At 31.0% G+C, this 11,452-nt stretch overlaps 2 protein-coding genes across 9 annotated transcripts; both read right to left on the bottom strand.

Annotated features, from left to right (window-relative positions):
- Nucleotides 1-1,370: 1,370 nt before the first annotated feature.
- On the bottom strand, nucleotides 1,371-8,463 carry LOC111713336 (uroporphyrinogen-III synthase). Of its 8 annotated transcripts, none has more exons than XR_002767670.1 (10): nucleotides 8,188-8,278; nucleotides 7,214-7,637; nucleotides 6,459-6,542; nucleotides 5,159-5,260; nucleotides 4,720-4,776; nucleotides 4,222-4,313; nucleotides 2,451-2,512; nucleotides 2,028-2,252; nucleotides 1,814-1,969; nucleotides 1,371-1,631 (listed from the first exon to the last, which is right to left on the bottom strand). XR_002767670.1 is itself a non-coding variant. In XM_023488187.1 (9 exons), the coding sequence occupies exons 2-9, from the start codon at nucleotides 7,262-7,264 to the stop codon at nucleotides 1,896-1,898; spliced, it is 747 nt and encodes a 248-aa protein (XP_023343955.1). In that variant the 5' UTR covers nucleotides 7,265-7,488; nucleotides 8,376-8,463; the 3' UTR covers nucleotides 1,371-1,895. The 8 variants fall into 8 exon arrangements, 5 of the variants coding, with proteins under 5 accessions (XP_023343955.1, XP_023343953.1, XP_023343954.1 ...); XR_002767672.1 differs by having other exon boundaries at nucleotides 1,371-1,617; XR_002767671.1 differs by having other exon boundaries at nucleotides 1,371-1,599.
- Nucleotides 8,452-11,251, bottom strand: LOC111713337 (adenylosuccinate lyase). The gene is made up of 7 exons (XM_023488189.1): nucleotides 11,162-11,251; nucleotides 10,222-10,305; nucleotides 9,682-9,776; nucleotides 9,513-9,618; nucleotides 9,105-9,194; nucleotides 8,862-8,952; nucleotides 8,452-8,558 (listed from the first exon to the last, which is right to left on the bottom strand). The coding sequence occupies exons 1-7, from the start codon at nucleotides 11,188-11,190 to the stop codon at nucleotides 8,472-8,474; spliced, it is 582 nt and encodes a 193-aa protein (XP_023343957.1). The 5' UTR covers nucleotides 11,191-11,251; the 3' UTR covers nucleotides 8,452-8,471.
- Between the last annotated feature and the right edge of the window lie 201 nt (nucleotides 11,252-11,452).

Raw genomic sequence — 11,452 nt, 5'->3', positions numbered from 1 at the left:
CTAGTCTAGGGTGGAGTTAGGGATAATCCTTTTAAATATATATTTATATGACAGACTTTACCGAGTGTTTCTATATAATAAAACAAGACATTCATGTACATTTTCCCTCCAGCCGGTCAAACGGCTGGACTGAATGGGCTAACTTTTTTTGTGGAAACTCATGGGTGGCCGGGGGGAGTTAAAGGCTAAATAATCGAAATACTATTTTTTCAAATATTTCCAAAGTTTTTTCCACGGGCAACGCCGGGCCCTTCAGCTAGTATGTTATAAAAGGGTTTTCTTTGTTGATCAACAAATTTAGGGTAAGCTTTTTTTCTGTTTTATTACATTCATAAATTCATATGTAGATAATTACAGATATGCATCCAAAAATTTTTTGAAATATTTTTTGGAATTTTTTCAAAAAATTTAATTATTTCTTAAAAATTTAAGATTAAAATAATGAACATTCAAGGCGAAATAAATGATTTAGGGTTTAGCGATGATAAAAAATTTACTAACCAAAGAGAAAAAGGGGGGGGGGCGACTTAAAATAAATAAGTTTAAGAAAGATTGAAGAAGAAAATTGTTCTTTTAGTTAGATTAAAAAATAACAAATGTGAAAAGTTTTCTTTATTATCTCTCATATATTCAGCCACAAGACTGTAAAGTACAGAGTTAGTTCCATTAAGATATGGGATTTTTGGAATAATATAATATAATTAAACTTAAATTTTTATATACAAATAATTATATAAGGCAATGAACAGAGTCATATATCTAAGTAATAATCTTATTTTCTAAATAATTTGTATTATTCTATAGATAGCCATTCCAATATATATTAAATATTTTGTATTATTCTATAGATATCCTTTCCAATATATATTAAATAATTTGTATTATTCTATAGATATCCATTCCTAACATACATTAAAAAATTTGCATTATTCTATAGATATCCATTCCAATATATATTAAATAATTAATTTGTATTATTCTATGGATATCCATTCCTAACATACATTAAATAATTTGTATTATTCTATAGATATACATTCCAACATATATTAAATAATTTGTATTATTCTATAGATATTTATTCCAACATACATTAAATAATTTGAATTATTCTATTGATATCCATTCCAACATACATTAAATAATTTGAATTATTCTATAGATATCCATTCCAACATATATTAAATAATTTGTATTATTCTATAGATATCCATTCCAACATATATTAAATAATTTGTATTATTCTATAGATATCCATTCCAACATATATTACATAATTTGTATTATTCTATAGATATCCATTCCAACATATATTAAATAATTTGAATTATTCTATAGATATCCATTCCAACTTATATTAAATAATTTGATGTCCGACCAATACGATTTATTTTTTGCTGCATGTAACAAGATAGATTTTAAATTTGTTTAGATATGACTTCAGAGCTGAAAACTTTTGAATAGGATATCCTTAATCCCGATTGGTAAATCAATCTAGAGATTAACAACAAGAGGAGAAGAACCGTTATTTAATCTTGAGATTATGAAAAAGAGTGGATCAAGTATTAATCCCGATATCCACCATTCTACAGTTACCAACTGAGATCAAGTTTTGCGCTATTTTTGAGCAACTGCAAATGGAAACCCACTTTTTAAATACCTTCCAATGGATTACAAATCAAAAACAATCGAAAAATCATTGGCAAATTTATTTGATATTTAAATTCATTTGGAAAAAAAAATCAACATTATATTTGATACCAAATGTATAAAAAAGTGAAATTCCAAAGTTGTAGAAGCTAAAAAAAAATACCGTAAAACAGTTAATTATATCACAGATTGTTAACTCTAAATTTTTTTTAATTTGCATATCTATCTGATTCTATGATGAATCACTAATTACATAAATTAAATACTCGTAACAAGCTTAGAATTGCAGCAGGGGTTGGTTCTTCAGCACAATAAACATCTAAAAAAAGTTTAAAAGATTAGTTTTAAAAAACCTTTGCATACAAATTGATAAATACCTATATCATAATTTTCTAGCGCCTGTTTAGTTGTTTCACCGATTGCTACAAATTTTGCCGCTTTCAAGTGCTCCGAGGAAAAATGCGGCATTGCGCTTTTGACGCCAGAAGGACTGAAAAATGCGCAAATACTCTGTTGTTCAAGGACAGCCATGATGGATTTCAAGTCTTGATTTTCCGAAGTTTCATAACTTATAATTCTTCTACATTGTATTCCAGCATTTTCTAAAGTAGGTTAATTTTGAAATGGCAGCCCTGAAGGAATCAAAGAAGTTCGTAGTAAGATTTTGATTCCACTGCAGACCAGCGTAGGGATTTCATCTGGAGGTGTTTGAAAAATCGCGATTTACAATTCAATATTTTACGAGGGTTGATTTAACGTAAAATAAAACAAAAAAATCAAAAATGGATTTCAAAATATTCCTAAAGGTGTCGTCATAGTTTCGCGTGATAGAGAACTGCAAGGGAACAGTAAAAACGGGTTTCTGATGTAAACAATAATCTAAACACATAACCAATAATAGCACATGCTTTGCAATATTTTCATTTTCTATAGTCCTTAAAATTATTACGTTTTTAAAAGAGTTCCCTACTAACCGGAAATTCAAAAAATACGCATGACATTCGTGTATATGCGTATTTTTAGGGTTGGAATACGTAAAAATACGTATTTTCCATTCTTATGACGTAAATATTTTCGTAATCATTTCCTTGGTAAAAATGCGTATGTAAAAAACCTTAAATCGAATGAATCAGGAATTTTTAGGTTTATAAAAATGCGTATTTTTAAGGCTAATTAAAGTTCTAAAACCAAAATGTTAAGAAAATGATGATGATGTTTCTTCATATCCATACAACTAATTCCACAATATTCATATCAATTTATTTCAATCCAATCCATAATTCTTCTACACAATTCACACCATCATCATTCCTTCATCTGTATCCATCCTAGTAAACATTCATGCATGCATTTTGTATGTATATTCAACAAGTACATATTCAACATCTTTTATACTTTATACCTGTTACAAGACTTTCAAATGGAATTTATATTTATAAAAGAAAATCGCGAATTTACTGACATTGATTCTAACATTGATTCTAATAAAAACATCAATTTACTCCCAAATGATAGAAATTTCGAAACATTGTATTTACCAAAATAGTTGCATTAAATTTCTTAAATTCCAATTCTCTTGAAAAATTATGAAATATTTTGAAATTATAACTTAAAAATTTCGTGCAGTGGAGGTTTCGTGAATATATAGACAATTAGAAAAATTAGTGGCATGAAAAATACGAAAATATACATATTTCTAGGTTGGTATCAAAATTTTAAACTCTAAAAAAATACATTTTAAAAGTAAAAAAAACGAAAAAATACGTAAAATAAAAACCTTAAATACTTGGAAGAATTACTTGGTATGAAATTCACGAAAATATACGTATTTTATGTTTGCATGAAACTTTTAAACTCTAAAATAAAAATGCATTTTTTAAGTATACAAAAAACCCGGAAAAAAACTTTAAAATACGTAAAAATACGTAAAATAAAAACCTATAAACTTAGAAAAATTACTAAGTATGAAATTGCGAAAATATATGTGTTTAAGTTAAGCATCAAACTTTTAAACTCTAAAATAAAAATACAATTTTTTAAGTAAAGAAAAACCAAAAAAATACATAATAATTCGTGAAATAGAAACCTAAAAATTATCCGTAAAAATATGTTTCTGGGAAACCTAAGTAAAAATATGTAAAAATCCGCAAGTTCTTTAGTATTAAGTTAATAAATCCCTTTTAAGGTAAAATTGCTGTCTCTCTTGCATTGGAGTTGTTAATGTTGAACTTGAGTCTAAAAGACGTCTTCCTATTCCATTGTTTTCTGGTTCTCACTGTACTACAATACACAGTTTAAAATATCAAAAATACTTAATTGAATTGTCAAGATTTAAAGGATTATAAAATTCGACTATGAAGAAATTACTCAGAGCAGAAAACTTTAGAATGGGATATCCTTAATCCCGATCTGTTAATTAATCTGGAGATTAATAACAAGGGAGAACAAGCCATATTTAATCTGGAGATTAATAAAAAGAGGAGATCAAGCAATGATCTTGATATCCACCATTCTAAAGTTTTCAGCTCAGCTCCTTTTACGTGTTTTATATTTGTGTTTTAGATTAATTTCCTTGAAGATTTCAAGTTTTCTTCGATTATAAAAATTGCAAGAGCTTCTCCTGATCCGGTTTCAGAACCCTTACTTGCAAATCCAAACTTATCCTGAAACCAATCAACGATCTTATTCATTTTTGAAAAGGAGCCCGTGACGTGTGTGTAAATGTGTGTGTTATATTGTTTGTGTGTGTGATCTTCTTTGGAGTAGAAATCTACTTTCAATAAACAATTGTGAAGAATTACGTTTGATTTTGAATAAGGCTTAATGTTAAGTCTAGTTCTCATAAAAACCCGGAATGCGCCAATTCCTTCCATAAAAATCTGCCAAATAAAATATTAAACCGGTTTTTTGAACTCGACCCTGTGGAAAAATTAGATGCAGCTTGAATCCGAAAGCTCAAGCCGTAAATAAGGCCCAACGGCAGCTTAGACCCGAGCCGTATTTTTCTCGAGTTTTTTAAATCGCAAGATCTGGTTGGAATATTTAAAAAAAGTTGTTTTAAGTCGTTTCCTGAAGAAAATCAGCTGTTCCTGGTCCCACAGCATAAATATCTTTCTCTTTCAAGATCTAAGCAGTAAATTGTCCATATTGGCCAAACAAGATTATCTCTCTTGCAGATAGAAAAACTCCGGATTGGAAATTAATTTCGATTTATCTTTAAATTCTCCTCAGTTCTACAAAAAATTACCAAAATTATTAGATGGTAAAATAAAAAAATGTTAAGAATAAAAATGTTATTTATAGAGCTAGTTATTTTTATAAAAAGAAAATAACCTATAGACCTAAGAATTATATCTTATGAGCACAGTAAACCCACAAACCAATATACAATCTTTAATTTGAAATATCAAAGGCTGACATCAGGTTGCAAAGAAACAGAGATTATAAAATTAGAGTTAGAGGAAAGTGTACAATACCTTTGTAAGATTTAAAATCCAAATTAGCTCACCTGAATATCAATTTGTAAATTTACTACAGATTCCACAGCTCGTTTACTTGTAAATACTATTCCAGTATACTCGGCAGCTGATTCAACAGCAGTACTCAACTCCTACAATACTATTCCAGTATACTCGGTAGCTGATGCAACAGCAGTACTCAACTCCTACAATACTATTACAGTATACTTTGTAGCTGTTGCAACAGCAGTACTCAACTCCTGCAATACTATTCCAGTATATTCTGTAGCTGATGCAACAGCAGTTCTCAACTCCTACAATACTATGCCAGTATATTCGGCAGCTTATGCAACAGCAGTACTCAACTCCTACAATACTATTCCAGTATACTTGGTAACTGATGTAACAGCAGTACTCAACTCCTACAATACTATTCCAGTATACTCGTTAGCTGTTGCAACAGCAGTACTCAACTCCTACAATACTATTCCAGTATACTTGGCAGCTGTTGCAACAGCAGTACTCAACTCCTACATTACTATGCCAGTCTACTCGGCAGCTGATGCAACAGCAGTACTCAACTCCTACAATACTATTCCAGTATACTCGGCAGCTGATGCTACAGCAGTACTCAACTCCTACATTCCTATCCAGTATACTCGGCAGCTGATGCTACAGCAGTACTCAATTCCTACATTACTATTCCAGTATACTCGGCAGCTGAGGCTACAGCAGTACTCAACTCCTACAATACTATGCCAGTATATTCGGCAGCTGATGCAACAGCAGTTCTGAACTCCTAGAATACTATTCCATTATACTCGGTAACTGTTGCAACAACTACTCAACTCATATTAATTCAAATTTAAAGATGAAACTCAAAACAACTTGTTTCTTGCCGCAACTTTCAATGTTAAAACAAACTCCTCATTTTTCACTGATTATTTCCTACATGGAACTAGAGTAACATTAAACCGTTCCTACCTGTTGGTTAACAAATTTAAACTGAATAACAGGAACTAGAGTAACATTAAACCCTTCCTACCTGTTGGTTAACAAATTTAAACTGAATAACAGGAACTAGAGTAACATTAAACCATTTCTACCTGTTGGTTAACAAATTTAAACTGAATAACAGGAACTAGAGTAACATTAAACCCATCCTACCTGTTGGTTAACAAATTTAAAATGAATAACAGGAACTAGAGTAACATTAAACCCATCCTACCTGTTGGTTAACAAATTTAAACTGAATAACAGGAACTAGAGTAACATTAAACCATTTCTACCTGTTGGTTAACAAATTTAAACTGTATAACAGGAACTAGAGTAACATTAAACCATTTCTACCTGTTGGTTAACAAATTTAAACTGTATAACAGGAACTAGAATAACATTAAACCCATCTTCTTCAAGAACTTTCACATACCTGTCCTACAAAACAAGGGGAATAATGTCAATTTTAAAAGGGATTGATCACCAATTTGGGTAGAAATATATTTTCACAATTTTTAAAAAAACAACTCGACACATCTTCTTAATGGCAAGAATGAATATTTGTTTCAAATTAACATGTTTCTGACAGAGAACCCGATTTTCTTCGCGATTTCGCTATTTTATGATTCATAATTGTTCATATGATATAAAAAAGCAGACATCTTTTGAGCAAAAAGATAAACTCGGTTGAATTCTTTATTACAAAAATATGTGTAAGAATTAAGTCTCAAATATTCTAATCCATATATCTTTGCGACCAGATGGTGTAAACCTTTGATATTTAAAACCTATTTTTATTAACCTAAAAAAGTAATTTATTTTTAATTAAGGGATGTGGGCACACGCATACAAACAAATACTATATATCAGTAAACCTGTTTACTGTTTGTTTTCAAAGTCTTTCTATTCTTATATTTTAAACCTAGAAATTAATTGATCTTACAGGATTTATAGATTAAAATATCAAAGAGTTGCAAAAATATAGAGATTTGAGGAAATCAGAGATGAACGTGTTTAAAGAGTTTGGGAAGTACAAATACAAGATTTCATTCTTATTGCATCATTCTGCAAGGAAGTTGTTTATCGTTTAAACCAGTGACATTCTCTTCCTGACAGTCCTCTGAGGGTGCTTTAAACAAAGCAACATTTTTACTATTCATCTGAAAACTTGAATTGATTCAGATTAATTTATACAATACAAAATCATCTCTTATACAACAATAAGACTTCATGGGAATACATTTATTAAAAATAAGCTCTTCATATAATTAAGCAAAGAATTCACCAGTTTCAGTGCACTCTACATACAAATGATTAAGGATTCTAAAAGAATAAAAAAAACACTGGATTGCTCAATATCAATACTCCAGGATGGTTAGGATTGCTAGAAATATCACCGAATCAGATCTTGGGTAAAATAATCTTCTAAAACTACTATTTCTAATTGACTACTACTCAAAATGGCATTTTCCCAGAGTTAAAATCTTGGCGCAGACTTTTAAGGACTGTGAACGAAATTATAATTTTAAAGGACTGTAAAGGGAAATAAAAAGGGGTATAGGCTGAAAGCTAATCACTTTAGCTCTTGATCGCGACCCATGAATGTTATATTTAATGTTCCTGTCTCAAGAAATTGATAGAAAAACTATTTCAAATTTATACAAAAATTCATTTATATCCAGCAGAACTCTCACCAATGAGAGTGCAATTTACTGGTCACGTGTATCTGTCTGTATGACGGGACTAGTATACTGCACTTCCATTGGTGGGAGTTTTGATACGGACTTCTACATAATATTATCAATTATATCTATTAAAAATAAAAATAAAAATTATAAAATAATAATTGGAGAAAACCTAAGTTACAAATATGTTTCTCTGGGATATCTTCGTTTTCAGATTGGATGCGTATTTGCTGAATATGATCTGTGTAAACTTACCATTTCTATACAAAATTGTAGATATATTATATCTTTTTTATAAATTTGACACAGTTTTTTATCAATTTCTCGCGACAGGAACATCAGATAGAACTTTCATGGGTCGCGATCAAGAGCTGAAGTGAAAAGCTTTCAGCCTATACCCCATTATATTTTTCCTTAACAGTCCCTTTAAGTAACCCACAATTTACAAGATTGACATGTTCGATTCATAACGGTATTCTTTAAACCTTCCCATCAACAATAGTAAGGAAGATATCATCGTTTTTCGGGTTGAATTCTGACAATTTTCTACTATATCTTGATGCATAAATCACATCTTCAAGGGTACCATCGCGAATCGGACAAGTGCTTTTAAAAATAAAGGGTAGCTTAACATAATATCTTCAGTTTCTTAAAGACGTTGGTGCAGATTTCCAATCAGTATTTAAACAGCCAGAGAGACGGAACCCTCCAGTTGTCCGGGATATTTCGCCAGGACAGGATACACTTCGCTATCCAGGAATTCCCGGACCTTCAAAATCAAATCATTTATACTCAATCAATCAATCAATCAAACATCCAATTAAAATCATAAAAATCATTATTTTTTTACATCATCAAGTCGAGATTCTTAGAAAATTTAACAATCCATCAAAATGGAGTTCTTCTTAAAAACTTAAAAAAAACCTTAATATACTGGACTCAACACAATTTTTTGCTTTTGCATTTATCCTTTCAGTCCAATGTTCATACAACTAAAAAAAACAAGCAACATCTAATTAAACCAAATATAATATGCCAATCAACTAATCAACCAATCAATCGATCAATCAACCTGTTCTGGTGCTCTGCCTACAAAGGTAGTTGGGTCCATAAGGGTCTCCAGCTCAGCATGAATTGGTGCAAAATAAGCACAATCCTTAATTCTGCGTACACAAATAATTTTCTTTTAAATTTAATTTGAAATAATTCTTTTTATACTCAATTTAAAGAGAAGCTTTTTTGCTAATCTAATTCATACAAATACATTCAATCTGATAAAAATGGAAAATTAGAAAGATTGCGAAATTAGTTTTTCCTTTGAATGAGATCATTATCCCCTCCTTCCTTCTTCACAACATCTCCAGCTTGCTGAGATAGAACCCTGATCTGCTCATGGCAATCCTGCCTGGAGGGATTTAAACAAATTAAACATATATTCATCAATCTTAAAGAGACTGTAGACAAAATTTAATTTGACCCTGCATTTAAAGAAGAGTATGCCTAATTTACAACGCTACTCTTTGAAACCTTCCTCTAAGCCAAGATATCTTTGTTTTTCTCATTTCCAAATGCATTTATCTATAGAAGTGACAATCAGAATGCGGATTTATGCAACATATAAAAATAAAGAAACTCTCACAACTGAACACTAGACGGAGGAAGATATTCTCTTTAAATGGGATATCACTTGAGATGACGTAGTAAATTTTATTCAAAATGTCACCTGTCTCCTCCTGCCTTGACCATGGCCATGATAAAATTCTCTGTTGCCATGAAGGGAAGCTCTTGAGCGATATATCTCTCGATTACTTTGGGGTAGACCACCATGCCTCAAGTAAATCGATGCTAGCGCCATAAAACGGGTTGATTTAAATTAAAAACAAAATAGCTACCTTCAGTAATATTCTGTAAGGTTTGTAAAATGGCATCAGCTGTGAGGAATGCTTCAGCAATGGTGATTCTCCGGTTTGCAGAATCATCAAGTGTTCTAAACAATAATATTCTAAAAATCGAAATTTTCCTGCCTTGTATTTTTTCAGAATAAATAAATAATACATATTAAATACATCTTTAAAAAAAGACCATATCTTTTGTAATCTACAACGCTTGATATCGAGATATACACTGTGACAACTTTTAATATAAGGTAAATTTGTGTGATTCATCAATCTTAGTTATCTGTGATCCCATTAGAGTACCATCACCATGGCCCGGGATATGTAAAGGGAAATAATCTTATCCATATAACTGCTTGATTCAAGTATTCAAAATAACAACACAAAAGTTTTTAACCGAAAGCATTGTTGGTAGAGCCAATTTATTTGTATTGGGTATTGAACCAAAGGGCTGTGTCGCAAACTGTTAAAAGCAGGCAAATATCATGTATTATGTGGCAAACTAGGATAACGGTGAAGTATGAAATATACACCAACCTTTCCATCCATTGAGTAGCTGCAGTGTTGAGAGGAGACTGAATTAATGATATCAAATGGCGAGCCAGAGAACAAACACGTTCACTAAATAGTCAATCAATCAATCAATCAATCATCATTCCATGGGAATAAGGTAAACCTCCATCAGGTTAATTTAGTGTTTTAAAAATAATGTTTTGACCAACTTAACATAGTTTGGAGACCAAGCTTGACTAATGACTATTGGTAAGATAAGCAAATATTAAAAGAATCAATTTTATGAATATTAAAAAAAAAATTACTATTTGTTCTCCTGAAATTGTAATGATGACAAAAAACCTTTTTAAAAGTTATCAATAAAAGTAACATTAAAGGCCTGCATTCATTCCTTAACACGGTATTAACCTTGAGTTTTTTACCTAGCTGGATCCAGATTTTGCTACTGACAGTTTTAATATACTCCATAATAACAAGCCTGGTTAGCTCTTATTAAATATCCAAACTCGTTGGAAAGATGCTAATTCTTTCGATTGAATCTGGTTCCATGTGTAAGCATCAAGAGAGCTCAGAACAGTCAGGTTCTTATACAACTCTCTCCAGTATCTTGCAACTGAACAGAACCCATGTGTTGAATAAAACATGGCAGTACACCCTACTTGGAAAACAAGAACATAATAGTGCAGAGAAGGAGGGGTTTCTTTATGCTTCTCTTCCCCCTCCCTCTTGCCAGAAACAAGAAAAATGAATACATAGAAAATAGAATCATGATAGGTTGTGCACCATGCACTATGATACCGGTGTATATACTCTGCAGGCCTTGAGGAAAAGATTGCTGTAGACGAGGCCGTATTCTGAAGCACTGTATCCGAGATGAACTTAAAGAATCAAGAATTCTTTTGTCGAAGATATCCACTCCTTGCCTAACCTTTCTTATCCCATTTTTAGTTAAGTTTTTTTTTACCTTCGCATAGGGTTTCGTTTGTATGCCATGGCACTGGATCCTATTTGTGTTTTTTCAAATGGTTCTTCCAGCTCTTTCCTACTAGCCAGAAGTCTACAAAATATAAAATAACATATTTTTGAAAAACAGTGAACAATCATTTAAAACTTAATATAGTATACAAATTTCTTTATCTTCTAAACCTGATGTGAAAACGATTGATATTTAAAACTTTGTCTATTTGATCTGACAGAGTTCATATTTTGGTTAACGAAATCAGGTTGCACAGATATTGGGATTAGAAAGTTAGAT

Source organism: Eurytemora carolleeae, unplaced genomic scaffold, assembly GCF_000591075.1.
Source record: "Eurytemora carolleeae unplaced genomic scaffold, Eaff_2.0 scaffold1228, whole genome shotgun sequence".
NCBI classification, from domain to species: domain Eukaryota; kingdom Metazoa; phylum Arthropoda; class Copepoda; order Calanoida; family Temoridae; genus Eurytemora; species Eurytemora carolleeae.
The sequence above is the reverse complement of the archived record's forward strand: the minus strand, read 5'-3'. Positions and strand labels throughout refer to the sequence as shown.